Source organism: Tachyglossus aculeatus, chromosome 3, assembly GCF_015852505.1.
Source record: "Tachyglossus aculeatus isolate mTacAcu1 chromosome 3, mTacAcu1.pri, whole genome shotgun sequence".
Taxonomy (NCBI): domain Eukaryota; kingdom Metazoa; phylum Chordata; class Mammalia; order Monotremata; family Tachyglossidae; genus Tachyglossus; species Tachyglossus aculeatus.
In genome coordinates this window covers 807366-825543 of record NC_052068.1, presented here as the reverse complement: position 1 = coordinate 825543, position 18178 = coordinate 807366, and the positions used below count along the sequence as shown (strand labels likewise).

At 54.2% G+C, this 18178-nt stretch overlaps 1 protein-coding gene across 1 annotated transcript in view; it reads left to right on the top strand.

Annotated features, from left to right (window-relative positions):
* CTBP2 (C-terminal binding protein 2) overlaps window positions 1–18178 on the top strand; it is a 43962-nt gene that overhangs the window by 12067 nt on the left and 13717 nt on the right. The window contains exons 2-5 of the mRNA XM_038743773.1: window positions 7034–7188; window positions 7655–7799; window positions 7916–8122; window positions 13248–13462. Of these exons, the coding sequence (XP_038599701.1) occupies window positions 7034–7188; window positions 7655–7799; window positions 7916–8122; window positions 13248–13462 (722 nt within the window). The remainder of the gene's footprint in view (window positions 1–7033; window positions 7189–7654; window positions 7800–7915; window positions 8123–13247; window positions 13463–18178) is intronic.

The window sequence follows — 18178 nt, the reverse complement described above, 5'->3', positions numbered from 1 at the left end:
GAAGGAAGGCCTGTAAAACGGCCCGCCTGTCTTTAGTGTACGTTTCTCGTAGCTTCAGGTTTCCGGCAAAAGGGCTTTAGTGGGTGGCACCCCCAGAACCGGGGCTGGTCCTCGAATCCACGGCAGGAGGGGTCCCGGGGGTGGGGGTCCTCCTCAGACGGAGAAATTGTTGCTTCTTCAGAGATGCGGAAGACTGTTCCAGCGCTTAGAACAGTGCTTGACGCGTAGTAAGCCCTTAACGAATAGCTCAAAAAAAAAAAAAAGTGTTTCCTTGTGCGGTTATATGGCCTGCCGTCGGGGTCCACAGACGCATCCTCTCCCTGCCGGCTGACCTCTCCACTGGCCAGGCTCCCCGCTGGCGGGCGGCCAGCTTATCTCCCATCCTCATGTCTCTCTCCACTTCAATCCATACTTCATGCTGCTGCCCGGATCATCTTTGTCCAGAATCGCTCTGGGCATATCACGCCCCTCCTCAAAAATCTCCAGTGGCTACCAATCAATCTGCGCATCAGGCAGAAACTCCTCACCCTGGGCTTCCAGGCTGTCCATCACCTCGCCCCCTCCTACCTCACCTCCCTTCTCTCCTTCTCCAGCCCAGTCCGCACCCTCCGCTCCTCCACCGCTGATCTCCTCACCGTACCTCGCTCTCGCCTGTCCCTCCATCGACCCCCGGCCCACGTCATCCCCCGGGCTTGGAATGCCCTCCCTCTGCCCATCCGCCAAGCTAGCTCACTTCCTCCCTTCAAGGCCCTGCTGAGAGCTCACCTCCTCCAGGAGGCCTTCCCAGACTGTAGCCCCTTCCTTCCTCTCCCCCTCGTCCCCCTCTCCATCCCCCCATCTTACCTCCCTCCCTTCCCCACAGCACCTGTATATATGTACATATGTTTGTACATATTTTTTTACTCTATTTATTTATTTATTTAATTTATTTGTACATATCTATTCTATTTATTTTATTTTGTTGGTATGTTTGGTCTCTGTCTCCCCCTTTTAGACTGTGAGCCCACTGTTGGGTAGGGACTGTCTCTATAGGTTGCCAATTTGTACTTCCCAAGCGCTTAGTACAGTGCTCTGCACATAGTAAGCGCTCAATAAATACGATTGATGATGATGATGATGGTCTCAGTCTGGAAGTCCCGGCCGGGGGTCTCCCAAGAGAGGAAGTGATGGCCAGGGGAGAGTGGGGCCCAGACTTGCATGCGTGCGTGTGTGTGTGTGTCTGTGTGCATGCACGCACCCAGTACACACCGTATACCTCTTCCCCTGCCCCCACCCTTCTTCCCCGTCCTTCTCTTCCTCCCTCTCATTCCCCCCTTCCTCTCTCCCCTTCCCCTCCTCCTCTCTCCTTCCCTTTCCCTTCTCAATCTCAATATTCCCCCTTCTCTGTTCCTCCTCTCCCTTCTCTTAATACTACTACTACTAATAATAAAAATAATGGCATTTATTAAGCGCTTACTATGTGCAAAGCACTGTTCTAAGCACTGGGGAGGTTACAAGGTGATCAGGTTGTCCCACGGGGGGCTCACAGTCAATCCCCATTTTACAGATGAGGTAACTGAGGCTCAGAGAATAATAATAATGATGGCATTTATTAAGCGCTTACTATGTGCAAAGCACTGTTCTAAGCACTGGGGAGGTTACAAGGTGATCAGGTCGTCCCACGGGGGGCTCACAGTCAATCCCCATTTTACAGATGAGGTAACTGAGGCTCAGAGAAGTGAAGTGACTTGCCCAACATCACACAGCTGACAAGTGGCAGAGCCGGGATTTGAACCCATGACCTCTGACTCCAAAGCCCGGGCTCTTTTCCACTGAGCCACGCTGCTTCTCTTCCTCTTCCACCCTCTTTCCTTCTCCTCTTCCCTCCCCTGCTCCCGCCTTCCTCTTCCCCTCCTCATTCATTCATTCATTCAATCATACTCATGGAGCGCTTACTGTGTGCAGAGCACTGTACTAAGCGCTTGGGAAGTACAAGTTGGCAACACATAGAGACAGTCCCTACCCAACAGCGGGCTCACAGTCTAGAAGGGGGAGACAGAGAACAAAACCAAACATATTAACAAAATAAAATAAATAGAATTGATATGTACAAGTAAAATAAATACATAAATAGAGTAATAAATATGTACAAACATACGTACAGGTGCTGTGGGGGGAAGGAGGTAAGACAAGGGGATGGAGAGGGGAACGAGGGGACAAAATATATAGAATAGTAAGTATGTACAACTAAAATAAAGAGTAATAAATGTGCAATCTCTCATACACAGATAGATAGATGATAGAGACAGATTCATTCCCCCTCTCATTTCTCTTTCCTCCCTCCGTTTCCTCTGTTCAGTCCTCGCCTCGCTTTGGCTCCCGGGCCTCCCCCTTGTTCCTCCACCCCCCAGCCCGGATTCTGGCAGGGAAAAATCCCAAACACTGCCATCTCACTTGTCCGGACAGGTCCGGAGTAGTTACCTCGGGGGATGGAGAGACAGGTGCTTCTCTTCACTCCGGCCCGCACGCTTCGTTCCTCTCGAACCGACCGATCTCACCGTGCCGACCCCTAGTTCACATCCAGCCTGCCACCTGAAACTGTGAGCCCACTGTTGGGTAGGGACTGTCTCTATATGTTGCCAACTTGTACTTCCCAAGCGCTTAGTACAGTGCTCTGCACCCAGTAAACGCTCAATAAATGCGATTGATGATGAAACTCACTCTCCTTCCCACCACCAGACCGCCACTCTCGCCGTCTTCAAAGCCCTCCTAAAATCTCATCTCGTCCAGAAAGCTTTCCCTGCCTAATCTCTGTCTCTCCCCTCCCTACCTCCCCCAAACCCTGCAGTTTCAGCTCTTCCGCATCACCTAAGCCCTTGGTCACTCATTCCCCCACCTCCAAAGCGTTTGTTAAGCCCTTACTATAATAATGATGGCATCTGTTAGCGCTTAGTACAGTGCTCTGCACACAGTAAGCGCTCAATAAATACGATTGATGATGATGATCTGTTAAGGGCTTACTATGTGCCAGTCTGCACTGCACCAAGCGCTGGGGTGGATCCAAGCACTTCCGTCGGCGTCGTTAAGTAATAATAATGATAATGATGGCATTTGTTAAGCACTTACTGTGTGCAAAGCACTGTTCTAAGTGCTGGGGAGTTTACAAGGTGATCAGGTTGTCCCTCGTGGGGCTCACAGTCTTAATCCCCGTTTTACAGATGAGGTAACTGAGGCCCAGAGAAGTGAAGTGGCTTGCCCAGAGTCACACAGCTGACAATTGGTGGAGCCGGGATTTGAACCCATGACCTCTGACTCCAAAGCCCGGGCTCTTTCCACTGAGCCACGCTGCCTCTCTGTACCTAACTCCCCTGCTAGATCGTACGCTCCGTAAGGGCAAGGACCGGATCTGCTAGTTCTGTTTTACTCGAATCACTCGGTACGATGCTCAGCACAGACTAGGGACTCAGTAAATACCACTGATAGATGGATTGGGCCATTACCGAAGTTTCGATGGGAACGGAAAGAGGGAGAGGGAGAGGGGGTGGGTGGCTTTTTAGGTCTGGGGGAGATGAGTTTTAAGGCAGAAGGGAAGAAGCCATCAGTGAGTGAGATTCATTCATTTAATCGTATTTATTGAGCGCGTACTGTGTGCAGAGCACTGTACTAAGCGCTTGGGAAGTACAAGTTGGCAACCTCTAGAGACGGTCCCTACCCACCAGTGGGCTCACAGTCTAGAGTGAGATGTTGAAGGTGGCAGGGAGGGAGGGAAGGAGAGTGGAAATACGGGCTTTTTAGGAGGGGAGAGGGGGTGGAGGGTCAGTGGCGCCGGGGAGGGGGGTGAGTTTGGAAATAATAATAATAATAAATGATGGTATTTGTTAAGCACTTACTACGTGCAAAGCACTGTTCTAAGTGCTGGGGGGATACAAGGTGATCAGGTTGTCCCAAGTGGGGCACACAGTCTTAATCCGTATTTTACAGATGAGGGAACTGAGGCACAGAGAAGTGAAGCGACTTGCCCAAAGTCACACAGCTGACAATTGGCAGAGTCGGGATTTGAACCCACGACCTCTGACTCCAAAGCCCGTGCCCTTCCCACTGAGTCGGATGGTTTCGATTTTCCCACCGAGATCGGCGAGGTCGTTGGCGGGCGGAGGGGGTTAAACAGCCGGAAAAGTCGACGTGGGTTGGCGGCCTGGGAGGCGGTGAGGGCGGAACAGAAGAGGAGTTGAGTGAAAAATAGAGCTGAGTTAAGCCAGGACAGAGAGAATTGGGAGTGGGAAGAGTCGTCCCAAGGCCTGGATTCCCGCCAGCCGCTCCCGGCCGCCCAGGCGCGGGGGAGGCGGAGCAGGAAGCAGGCTGGGGCCAGGATCCGGAGCGCGGGGTAGCTACTGCTTGCCACCATGCTCTCTACAAAGTAGACAGGAAGCCCCCCTGAGGGCAGAGATCCGTGTGTTCTCCCAAGCACTCTGTGCAGCGCTTGGCACAGGAGCGGAGCTCGATGTCACGTCGCTCGGTCGGTGGTGGGCGAGGCAGAGATGAGCCCTAGTAGTAGTGGAGATAGTTTTAATAATAATAATAATAATTGTATTTGTTAAGCGCTTACTATGTGCAAAGCGCTGTTCTAAGCGCGGAATAATAATGTGGGTATTTGCTAAGCGCTTACTATGTGCCAAGCACTGTTCTAGGCGCTGGGGAGGTTACAAGGTGATCAGGTTGTCCCACGGGGGGCTCACAGTCTTAAGCCCCATTTTACAGATGAGGGCACTGAGGCCCAGAGAAGTGAAGTGACTTGCCCAAAGTCACACAGCTGACAACTGGCAGAAGCGGAATTGGAACCCATGGCCTCTGACACCAAAGCCCGGGCTCTTTCCACTGAGCCACTAAGGGTGGATTAATAAAGCGCTTACTCTCGGCAGAGTACTGTACTAAGCACTGGGAAAGAATACACAAGCGGGAATTTGATGTGCCACCCCTCCCACCATCCTGTTCCTCTCGGAATCTAAAAATTCCAGGTGGGAGAGAGGACTGGTGCCCCATGCAGAGGAGGATCCGTTCATTCATTCAGTCGTATTTATTGAGCGCTTCCTGTGTGCAGAGCACTGTACTAAGCGCTTGGGAAGTCCAAGTTGGCAACGTATAGAGACGGTCCCTACCCAACAGTGGGCTCACAGTCTAGAAGGATGAAGCAGAACACAGTAAACACCATGAGGTCAAAATCAAAGCTCGACAGTCACTTCGGAAGGCAAAGCAGCACAGCTCAGAGGAGGGAGCCCGGGTCTGGGCGTCGGGAGGACCTGGGTTCTAATCCCGACTCCGCTCCTTGTCTGATGTGTGACCTTGGGCAAGTCACTTGGCTTTTCCGTGCCTCAGATCCCTCATCTGCAAAATGGGGATTAAGACTGCGAGCCACACAAGATGTCCTTCTAGACTGTGAGCCCGTTGTCGGGTAGGGACCGTCCCCGTATGTTGCCAACTTGGACTTCCCAAGCGCTTAGTACAGTGCTCTGCACACAGTAAGCACTCAATAAATACGATTGAATGAGTGAATGAATGTGCACCGATTAGCTCGTATCTTCCCCAGCTCTTAGTACAATGCCTGGCACAGAGTAAACACGTAACCAGTGCCATTGAAAGGGAAAAGAGGAGCAGGATTTGCGGCTCCTGGCCACTCAGAGTCCACGGTCCGGGCCGCCCCATCGGTCTGCCCGGGGTTCATCGGCGAACCGAGGCGGAGCACCATCCGCCGGGGTGGTGGGAGACCGGTTGGGATGGAGGGTCCTCGGTGATGCAGAGGAAAGTCAGGGTGGGGTCCCGGGGAGGCAGCCGGGATTGGGAACCGGGGGACCTTGTGCAGGAGGATCCCGACGGCCCCGGGAGCCACGGTGATAATGCTGGTATTTGTTAAGCACTTACTACGTGCCGAGCACCGTTCTAAGCGCTGGGGTAGATACGAGGTAATCAGGTTGTCCCAGGTGGGGCTCACAGTCTTAATCCCCGCTTTACAGATGAGGGGAACTGAGACCCAGAGAAGTGAAGTGACTAGGCCAAAGTCACTCAGCTGGCAGGTGGCGGAGCCGGGATTAGAACCCGCAACCTCCGACCTTCCCAGAGGCCTTCCCAGACTGAGCCCCTTCCTTCCTCTCCCCCTCGTCCCCCTCTCCATCCCCCCCATCTTACCTCCTTCCCTTCCCCACAGCACCTGTGTATATGTATATATGTTTGTACATATTTTTTTTACTCTATTTATTTATTTATTTATTTATTTTATTTGTGCATATCTATTCTATTTATTTTATTTTGTTAGTATGTTTGGTTTTGTTCTCTGTCTCCCCCTTTCAGACTGTGAGCCCACTGTTGGGTAGGGACTGTCTCTATATGTTGCCAATTTGTACTTCCCAAGCGCTTAGTACAGTGCTCTGCACATAGTAAGCGCTCAGTAAATACGATTGATGATGATGATGACTCCCAAGCCCGGGCTCTTTCCGCTAAGCCTCGCTGATCCTCAATGAGTGACGGCAGGTGCTGGTGGAGAGAGAGACGTCCGGGGTGCTCTCATCATCATCATCAATCGTATTTATTGAGCGCCTACTATGTGCAGAGCACTGTACTAAGCGCTTGGGAAGTACAAATTGGCAACATCTAGAGCCAGTCCCTACCCAACAGTGGGCTCACAGTCTAAAAGGGGGAGACAGAGAACAAAACCAAACATACTAACAAAATAAAATAAATATTGTATTTTGGCGTCTTAAGTTCCCACGGGCGGCCCACGCTCCAGAGCGCAGGACGTGCTGGGAGCAGAGCGCCGAGAGCTGCAGTGGAGCGGTGGCTGGCACCACTCTGTGTGTGTGTGTGTGTGTGTGTGTGTGTGTGTGTATGTGTGTGTTTGTGGGTGCGCTTGCGAGCACGTTCTGTACTTTAGCATCCAGGCATGATTGGAGTTAGGAAATGTGACACTGCGGATGGCCAGAGGGATCAGAGCGGTCATCAGCCCGCGGAGGCCTCAAGAGCGCGGCGGGCGGGCACGAACGAGCCCCGGCGTTCTCGGTTGCAGGCATCCGGCCGCAGATCATGAACGGCCCCACGCACCCCCGGCCTCTGGTGGCCCTGCTGGATGGGCGGGACTGCACGGTGGAGATGCCCATTTTGAAAGACTTGGCCACGGTGGCGTTCTGCGATGCTCAGTCCACTCAGGAGATCCACGAGAAGGTAGGTGTGCCCGCCGGCCGGGCCGCCGGGCTCCGGGGACCAGTGGTGTGCCCCCACTCCCCGTCGCCTGGTCTGTGGAGGAGGGGTGAGAATGCAGCTCTGTCAGAGCCACATTTCTGGCCCAGGTAGACAAGCCAGGTGTGCCCCTGCCCGGTCCCTGTGCTGCCCGCCATGGGCCCTGCTAACGGCTTGGGATGGTTGAGTCACTCCAAGAGGCCGGGACATCCCGGGGGGAGAGGGATCCTTTGGGGGCCGCAGGAAGAAACACAGGACTGCAGGGATGGAGGGATCGGGGCCGGAGGAGCAGCTCTGAGAGTCGTCCACGTGGAGAGGGAGGGTCCTTGGACGGGGTGGGTGAAGCGCATGGGGCCTGGAGAGGGACCCGCTTACCGCGACCGGCCGCCAAGCCGGCGGGGGCCCGGGCCGGGCCGGAGGGATTGCAGGGCCCGGCCACCTCCCTCGGCAGGTGCTCAACGAGGCCGTCGGGGCCATGATGTACCACACCATCACCCTCGCCCGCGAGGACCTGGAGAAGTTCAAGGCCCTCAGGGTCATCGTGCGCATCGGCAGCGGCTACGACAACGTCGACGTCAAGGCCGCCGGAGAGTTCGGTAGGCGGTGGCGGGCAGAGGCGGCTCCTCCCCTCGTTCTCCGCCCGTTCCCGGGCCCCCTCCTCCCCCCAGCCCTTCCTCCCAGGGCTCAGCGGGGGTTTCCTCGTGGCTCCCAGGAATCGCCGTGTGTAACATCCCCTCGGCGGCGGTGGAGGAGACGGCCGACTCGACCGTCTGTCACATCCTGAACCTGTACCGGCGCAACACGTGGCTGTGCCAGGCCCTGCGCGAGGGAGGCCGCGTCCAGAGCGTCGAGCAGATCCGCGAGCTGGCTTCCGGAGCCGCCCGGATCCGCGGGGAGACCCTGGGACTCATTGGGTTCGGTACGGACGTCGCCCCCTCGCCCGCCGCCCGCCGGGGGCCTCTGGCCGGGGTGTGCCCGCCACGGGGAGGACGGGGCCGTCGGGGGAGGCCGCCGGGCTGGCTCGGGTTGGGGTGGGGACGCGATGCCCCAAGAGGTGCCCGCTGACCCCCGCGCTGGGGGGCTGGTGCTCGCCCGGAGGGCTCCGGGTGCGGCTGAGTCCTGGGAGGGCTGCTGCCCTGAGGAGTTGGACCTCACTGGGAGGCCCACGCGGGGCAACCAGCCCCTACAAACGGCGGCCAAGCCCTGGTAGAGGTCACCCACCCGCTCACACGCCCTTCTTCCTCTCTCCCCCTGGGTGTCTGGATCCAACCACGCCGGCGTCACCCACACGGGCACCCGATCCCAACGGCCCCGGGGCCTGGGTTCCCGGGCGGTGCTCTCCCTTGCCCGTCCTCCCTGCACGGGAGGGTGTGGGGAGGGAAGCTGGCAGCTGTTGCCCAGGCTGCCCCCACCCACCGCGGAGGCCGCGGAGGCGGGGTCGGAGGCATCTGCCTCAATTTCCCCTGCTTCGGGCTTCCTTGGGCCTAGAGCCCGGCTGGGCGCTGCCAGTCAGTCTCTGGGGCGGAGTGGAGAGGCCTTGGGCTGACCGTCTACCCGGGGCCAAGCTCAGAAGCGGGAGGGCACCAGGGGCTTGACCGGGGGGATTCCCGTTGGCCTTCGGCACCAGCGTCCCGGAGGCTCCAACGTGCTGACCGCGGCACTCAAGCCGGCCAGAGGCCTATGGCTTCCAGACACCGACGGCAAACTAAACCCTCTGGCAGCGGCCCGGACGCCTCCCTTCCCGTTTTCCTCGGCTTCCAGGAAGTCAGCTGGAGCCAGCCTTCTCGTTGTAGAATCGCAGGGCGGGGAGGCCCAGCGAGAGGCTAGCTTTCTGGTCTCCTTAACCTTCCGGCCATCCCGATCCCCGTAGCTTCCCCAGCCTCCGGGCACTAGGCCTCCTTGCTTCCAGGAGCACCCAGGGTCCCGGGAAAGCTCCGGGAGTCTGATAGGCAATGGGGGAGACGTTGCGGATTGCCGAGCGCCCTGAGGGGCCCGTCTGCCTCAGTCGTCCCCCCAGCCAATACCCCTAGCATTCAGGGCAGTCAGCGAGCGGGTGGGTGGGTGGGTGGGTGGTTAGTGACTGCTGCTCCCGGCAGCTGTGACAGTCGTTCCCATCCAAAGCCCGCGGAAGCCCCACTTGGGGAATGGGGTAAAATTGAGAGGGGAATCCGATCCTTCGAGTCCAACCTCTACCAACCTCTAGAGAAGCGGCGTGGCTCGCTGGAAAGAGCCCGGGCTTTGGAGTCAGAGGTCATGGGTTCGAATCCCAGCTCCACCCCAAGTCTGCTGTGTGACCTTGGGCGAGTCACTTAACTTCTCTGAGCCTCAGTTACCTCATCTGTAAAACGGGGATTAAGACTGTGAGCCCCCCATGGGACAACCTGATCACCTTGTATCCCCCCCCAGCGCTTAGAACAGTGCTTTGCACATAGTAAGCGCTTAACAAACGCCATTATTGTATATTACCCCGCCCATTGGGCCCCACGCATCCTGCCTGCCCGCTGCCCCCCGTCTGCCCGTCAAGTCCTGCCCTGTACGGAAAAGTCCGGAGATCATTATGGGAAGGCCGGGAGGCGGGGGTGGGGGGCAGCCCGCTCTGTTGTTAGAGTAGCGGGGCGGGGGCCGGGGAGCACGGAGCCAGAATCAACCGCCCAAAAACTTGGGAAAGGGAAGTAACATGGTCAGGGACGTTTTCCAGTCAGGAAGCCCAGGACTGAAACCTGGCAGAAGAAACAGCAGAGAGGGCAGCGGGGAACCGTGGGCACACAGAGACCCTTTTCTCCCCGAGGACCAGAGGATGAGGCCACCCGGCAATGCCCAGGGCGCTGGGAGGGTGGCCCACGTCAGTGGGGCAAGGCCCGGGGACCAGAAGCCCAAAAAGCTTGTCCCTGTATGGAGGGGCCACCACCGCCCATCGGTGTGTCACCCGCCTGCCCGCCTCTCGGCTCCGTCACGCTCAGCCCGGTGTCCTCAGACCGAGCCGGGGGAGGCCCGCGGGATGGGGTGATGTCAGAGACGCCCCAAAACAGAAGGTCGGGCTTCGGACGCTCCCCGGAGAGGCCCAGCTGGGCAGGTCCACCGGGCAGCCGACTGCCTGTCCGTCCGACGGGTGCCCGGGCCTGCCAATCAATCAATCGTATTTATTGAGCGCTTACTGTGTGCAGAGCACTGGACTAAGCGCTTGGGAAGTCCAAGTTGGCAACATATAGAGACGGTCCCTACCCAACAGTGGGCTCACAGTCTAAAAGGGGGAGACGCAGCGTGGCCTTGAGGAAAGACCAGGGTCCTGGGAGTGTGGAGAGCTCGGGGTTCGAAACCCGACTCTGTACCAAGTGCTGCTCTGTGACCTTGAGCCAGTCACCGAATTTGTAGTCTGGCATTCCTTTTCCTTCTGTGTCAAACACAGATCTTATCCCTGTTGTCCTCCCCCTTAGACTGGGAGCCCCGCGGGGGATAGGGACTGGGTCCACCCCCACAGAATAACAGAATAAGCAGAATTAGAGAAGCAGCGTGGCTCAGTGGAAAGAGCCCGGGCTTTGGAGTCAGAGGTCATGGGTTCAAATCCAGGCTCCGCCACTTGTCAGCTGTGTGACTTCGGGCAAGTCACTTCACTTCTCTGGGCCTCAGTTACCTCATCTGTAAAATGGGGATTAGGATTGTGAGCCCCCCGTGGGACAACCTGATCATCTCCTCCCCCTCCCCATCCCCCGCCTTACCTCCTTCCCCTCCCCTCAGCACCTGTATATATGCATATATGTTTGTACGTATTTATTACTCTATTTTATTTGTACATATTTATTCTATTTATTTTAGTTTGTGAATGTGTTTTGTTCTCTGTCTCCCCCTTCTAGACTGTGAGCCCGCTGTTGGGTAGGGACCGTCTCTATATGTTGCCAACTTGGACTTCCCAAGCGCTTAGTACAGTGCTCTGCACACAGTAAGCGCTCAATAAATACGATTGAATGAATGAATGAATCACCTTGTAACCTCCCCAGCGCTTAGAACAGTGCTTGGCACATAGTAAGTGCTTAATAAATGCCATTATTATTATTATTATTATTATTATTATTATTATTATTAATAAAAGTGCTTAAAAAATAATGAATGATTATGGTACCCATTAAGCGCTTACAATGTGCCAAGCTGTTCTACGCCCAGATACAAGTTAATCAGGTGGGATGCAGTCCCCATCCCATAAGGGGCTCACCGTCTTAATCCCCGATATACAGATGAGGTAAAACTGAGGCCCAGGGAAGTGAAGTGACTTGCCCAAAGTCACCCACCAGTCATATGGGGGAACCAGGATTAGAACCCAGGTCCTCCTGACTCCCATGCCCCTGCTCTATCCACTAAGCCGCACTGCTTCTTGCTGCTTAACAAAGTTCACCATTATTATTATTGTCATCATCATCCCACGAGGTTGCCACCACTGCACTTAATAATAATGATGGCATTTATTAAGCACTTACTGTGTGCAAAGCACTGTTCTAAGCGCTGGGGAGGTTACAAGGTGATCAGGTTGTCCCGCTGGGGGCGCACAGTCTTCATCCCCATTTTCCAGATGAGGGAACTGAGGCCCAGAGAAGTGAAGTGACTTGCCCAAAGTCACCCACCAGGCATATGGTGTACTAAGCGCCTAGTACAGTGCTCTGCACACAGTAAGCGCTCAATAAATATGACTGATGATGATATGGGGGAACCGGGATTAGAACCCAGGTCCTCCTGACTCCTATGCCCCTGCTCTATCCACTAAGCCGCACTGCTTCTTGCTGCTTAACAAAGTTCATCATCATTATCATCGTCATCATCATCCCGCGAGGTTGCCGCCACTGCACTTAATAGTAATGATGGCATTTATTAAGCGCTTCCTATGTGCAAAGCACCGTTCTAAGCGCTGGGGAGGTTACAAGGTGATCAGGTTGTCCCACGGGGGGCTCCCAGTCTTCATCCCCATTTTCCAGATGAGGGAACTGAGGCCCAGAGAAGTGATGCGACTTGCCCAAAGTCACCCACCAGGCATATGGGGGAACCGGGATTAGAACCCAGGTCCTCCTGACTCCCATGCCCGTGCTCTATCCACTAAGCCGCACTGCTTCTTGCTGCTTAACAAAGTTCATCATTATTATTATCATCATCATCATCCTGCGAGGTTGCCGCCACTGCACTTAATAATAATGATGGCATTTATTAAGCGCTTACTACGTGCAAAGCACCGTTCTAAGCGCTGGGGAGGTTACAAGGTGATCAGGTTGTCCCGCTGGGGGCTCCCAGTCTTCATCCCCATTTTCCAGATGAGGGAACTGAGGCCCAGAGAAGTGATGTGACTTGCCCAAAGTCACCCACCAGGCATATGGGGGAACCGGGATTAGAACCCAGGTCCTCCTGAATCCCATGCCCATGCTCTATCCACTAACCCGCACTGCTTCTTGCTGCTTAACAAAGTTCATCATCATTATCATCGTCATCATCATCCCGCGAGGTTGCCGCCACTGCACTTAATAATAATGATGGCATTTATTAAGCGCTTACTACGTGCAAAGCACTGTTCTAAGCGCTGGGGAGGTTACAAGGTGATCAGGTTGTCCCGCTGGGGGCTCCCAGTCTTCATCCCCATTTTCCAGATGAGGGAACTGAGGCCCAGAGAAGCGACGCGACTTGCCCAAGGTCACCCAGCCGACACTTCGTCATCATCATCCTCCTCAATCGTATTTATTGAGCGCTTACTGTGTGCAGAGCACTGGACTAGTCCAAGTTGGCAACATCTAGAGCCGGTCCCCACCCACCAGTGGGCTCACAGTCTAAAAGGGGGAGACAGAGAACAAGACCAAACATCCTAACAGAGGCGGGATTTGAACCCACGACCTCCGGCTCCAAAGCCCGGGCTCTTTCCACGGAGCCCCCGCCGCTTCACTTCCCGGCACGGGGCGCCCCGTGGGACCGGCACCCAGGAGCGGAACAGCCGGGGAGGATCCCGTGGCGGCTCCGGGGGCCGGCCGGCCGGCCCGCTGAGGCCGGGCCGGGGCTCCCGGCTGCTGTGCCCGCAGGTCGCACGGGCCAGGCGGTGGCGGTCCGGGCCAAGGCCTTCGGGTTCAGCGTGCTGCTGTACGACCCGTACCTGGCGGACGGGGCGGAGCGCGCCCTGGGCGTGCAGCGGGTCTACAGCCTGCAGGACCTGCTCTACCAGAGCGACTGCGTCTCCCTCCACTGCAGCCTCAACGAGCACAACCACCACCTCATCAACGACTTCACCATCAAGCAGGTAGGCGCCCCGGGGACGGCGGAGGGTGGGGGCCCGGCCTGGTGCCTGGCAGACGCACTCGCCTCCCCGGGGCGGAGAGAGGCACGGGCGAGGACTCCCCAACATCAATCAATCAATCGTATTTATTGAGCGCTTACTGTGTGCAGAGCACCGGACTGAGCGCTTGGGAAGTCCAAGTCGGCAACGTCGTCATCATCAATCGTATTGATTGAGCGCTTACTGTGTGCACAGCACCGGACTAAGCGCTTGGGAAGTCCAAGTCGGCAACACGTAGGGACGGTCCCTACCCAACAGTGGGCTCACAGTCTAGAAGGGGGAGACAGAGAACAAAACCAAACATACCAACAAAATAAAATAAATATCAATCAATCAATCAATTGTATTTATTGAGCGCTTACTGTGTGCAGAGCACTGGACTAAGCGCTTGGGAAGTACAAATTGGCAGCATATAGAGACGGTCCCTACCCAACAGTGGGCTCACAGTCTAAAAGGGGGAGACAGAGAACAAAACCAAACATACTAACAGAATAAAATAAATAGAATAGATATGTACAAGTAAAATAAAATAAATAACATATAGAGACGGTCCCTACCCAACAGTGGGCTCGCAGTCTAGAAGGGGGAGATAGAGAACAAAACCAAACATACTAACAAAGTAAAATAAATATCAATCAATCAATTGTATTTATTGAGCGCTTACTGTGTGCAGAGCACTGGACTAAGCGCTTGGGAAGTACAAGTCGGCAACATGCAGGGACGGTCCCTACCCAACAGTGGGCTCACAGTCTAGAAGGGGGAGATAGAGAACAAAACCAAACATACTAACAAAGTAAAATAAATATCAATCAATCAATTGTATTTATTGAGTGCTTACTGTGTGCAGAGCACTGGACTAAGCGCTTGGGAAGTACAAGTCGGCAACACATAGGGACAGTCCCTACCCAACAGCGGGCTCACAGTCTAAAAGGGGGAGACAGAGAACAAAACCAAACATGCTAACAGAATAAAATAAATAGAATAGATATGTACAAATAAAATAAAATAAATAACATATAGAGACGGTCCCTACCCAACAGTGTGGCTCACAGTCTAGAATGGGGAGATAGAGAACAAAACCAAACATACTAACAATGTAAAATAAATATCAATCAATCAATTGTATTTATTGAGCGCTTACTGGGTGCAGAGCACTGGACTAAGCGCTTGGGAAGTACAAGTCGGCAACACATAGGGACGGTCCCTACCCAACAGCGGGCTCACAGTCTAGAAGGGGGAGATAGAGAACAAAACCAAACATACTAACAAAATAAAATAAATAGAATAGATATGTACAGGTAAAATAAAATAAATAACATATAGAGACGGTCCCTACCCAACAGTGGGCTCACAGTCTAGAAGGGGGAGATAGAGAACAAAACTAAACATACTAGCAATATAAAATAAATATCAATCAATCAGTTGTATTTACTGAGCGCTTACTGGGTGCAGAGCAGTGGACTAAGTGCTTGGGAAGAACAAGTCAGCAACACGTAGGGACAGTCCCTACCCAACAGTGGGCTCACAGTCTAGAAGGGGGAGATAGAGAACAAAACCAAACATACTAACAAAGTAAAATAAATATCAATCAATCAATTGTATTTATTGAGCGCTTACTGTGTGCAGAGCACTGGACTAAGCGCTTGGGAAGTACAAGCTGGCAACATATAGAATAAATAGAATAGATATGTACATGTAAGATAAATAAATAGAGTAATAAATATGTACAAACATATATACATATATGCAGGTGCTGTGGGGAAGGGAAGGAGGTAAGATGGCGGGGTGGAGAGGGGGACGAGGGGGAGAGGAAGGAAGGGGCTGAGTGTGGGAAGGCCTCCTGGAGGAGGTGAGCTCTCAGGGCCTTGAAGGGAGGAAGAGAGCGAGCTTGGCGGATGGACAGAGGGATTGGGGGCATTCCGGGCCCTGGGGATGACGTGGGCCAGGGGTCGATGGCGGGACGGGCGAGAACGAGGCCCGGTGAGGAGGTGAGCGGCGGAGGAGCGGTGGGTGCGGGCTGGGCTGGAGAAGGACAGAAGGGAGGTGAGGGAGGAGGGGGCCAGGGGATGGATGGACAGCCTGGAAGCCCAGGGGGAGGAGTTTCTGCCTGATGCGCAGATTGATTGGTAGCCACTGGAGATTTTTGAGGCGGGGAGTAACATGCCCAGAGCGTTTCTGCACAAAGACAATCCGGGCAGCGGCGTGAAGTATGGATTGAAGTGGGGAGAGACACGAGCATGGGAGATCAGAGAGAAGGCTGATGCAGTAGTCCAGACATCCCCAGCTGGCCCCTCCAATGCCGTGAAGTCACTAGTCGCTCATCTGGAGCGCCCGCCGTGGGCCAAGCGGGCCGCCGGGTGCCCTCTGTGCCCGCAGCACGGAGCCGGTCGGCCGCTGGGAAGACAGCCGCCCTGGGCAGTTGGGCGATCCGGGCTGTGTGCACTGTGCGGGCAAGACCGAGTGCGACGATGACCCGAACGGTCACCCCCGTGCCTTTGGGCGGGTAGCGAGGCCTGAAGGCGAGGGTGAGCTCGGGCCCCTGGGCTGCGGGACTGGCTGGACATCGCACAGTCTTCTAGACTGTGAGCCCACTGTTGGGTAGGGACCATCTCTATATGTTGCCAACTTGTACTTCCCAAGCGCTTAGTAATAATAATAATCGTAATTATTATTATTGTCATCATCATCCCACGAGGTTGCCACCACTGCACTTAATAATGATGGCATCATTATTATTATTATTATTATTATTATTATTATTATAATTGGCATTTGTTAAGCGCTTACTATGTGCAAAGCACTGTTCTAAGCGCTGGGGAGGATACAGGGTGATGAGGCTGTCCCACGTGGGGCTCGCAGTCTTAATCCCCATTTTACAGATGAGGTAACTGAGGCCCAGAGAAGTTAAGTGACTTGCCCAAGATCACACAGAAGACATGTGGCGGAGTCGGGATTCGAACCCATGACCTCTTACTCCCAAGCCCGTGCTCTTTCCACTGAGCCATGCTGCTTCTCTGTGATAATGATGATGGCATTTGTTAAGCGCTTACTATGTGCAAAGCACTGTTCTAAGCGCTAGGGGGGATACATGGTGATGAGGTTGTCCCACGAGGGAGCTCACAGTCTTCATCCCCATTTTGCAGATGAGGTAACTGAGGCTCAGAGAAGTGAAGTGACTTGCCCAAGGTCACCCAGCAGACATGTGGTGGAGCTGGGATTCAAACCCGTGACCTCTGACTCCAAAGCCCGGGCCCTTTCCATTGAGCCAATGGATTGGCTCAATTGATACAATTGATTGATTGATTGATTGACCCCTGCTCTGAGGGAGCCCTTTTGTTCATTCATTCAGTTTATTGAGCGCTTACTTTGTGCAGAGCACTGTAATAAGCGCTTGGGAAGTACAAGTTGGCAACATATAGAGACGGTCCCTACCCAACAGTGGGCTCACAGTCTAGAAGGGGGAGACAGAGAACAAAACCAAACACATTAACAGAATAAAATAAATAGAATAAATATGTACAAGTAAAATAAATAAATAGAGTAATAAATCCATGCAAACATATGTACATCTATACAGGTGCTGTGGGGAAGGGAAGGAGGTAAGGCGGGGGGGGATGGAGAGGGGGAGACTGTACAAAAGTGCTTGGGAAAGTACAATACAACGATAAACAGTAACATTCCCTGCCCACAATGAGTTTACCATCTAGAGGGGGAGAGAGACATTAAACTGGGCCCATTGCTTGCACTGGACTCGCTCTGAGTGGCCTAATTTAATTAATTTAATTTAATAATGGCATTTATTAAGCGCTTACTATGTGCAAAGCACTGTTCTAAGCGCTGGGGGGTTACAAGGTGATCAGGTTGTCCCTCGGGGGGCTCACAGTCTTAATCCCCATTTTCCAGATGAGGGAACTGAGGCCCAGAGAAGTGAAGTGACTTGCCCAAGGTCACCCAGCTGACAAGTGGCGGAGCCGGGATTTGAACCCATGATTTCTGACTCCAAAGCCCGGGCTCTTTCCACTGAGCCACGCTGCTTCCAGGCTGCTTCTTAGGCTGCTTCTGGCCTAGGGATTCATATACGGAAGCTCAGTTTCCTCATCCAGAAAATGGGGACACAGCACCCATTCTCCCTGTGAGCCCCATGTGGGACGGAGACTGGACCTACCCCGGCGCTTAGAGCAGCGTGGCTCAGTGGAAAAGAGCCCGGGCTTTGGAGTCAGAGGTCATGGGTTCAAATCCCGGCTCCGCCACTTGGCAGCCGTGGGACTTTGGGCGAGTCACTTCACTTCTCTGGGCCTCAGTTCCCTCATCTGTAAAATGGGGATGAAGACTGTGAGCCCCACGTGGGACAACCTTTTAGACTGTGAGCCCACTGTTGGGTAGGGACTGTCTCTATCTGTTGCCAACTTGTACTTCCCAAGCGCTTAGTACGGTGCTCTGCACACAGTAAGCGCTCAATAAATACGAATGATTGATTGACAACCTCATGACCTTGTATCCCCCCAGCGCTTAGAGCAGTGCTTTGCACATAGTAAGCGCTTAATAAATGCCATCATTATTATTATTACCCCGGAGCCCTTGACCCAGAGGGGCTCCCCCAACCCTCTCCGTACGTCGCCCGGGGCCAACTTGTACTTCCCAAGCGCTTAGTACAGTGCTGTGCACACAGTAAGCGCTCAG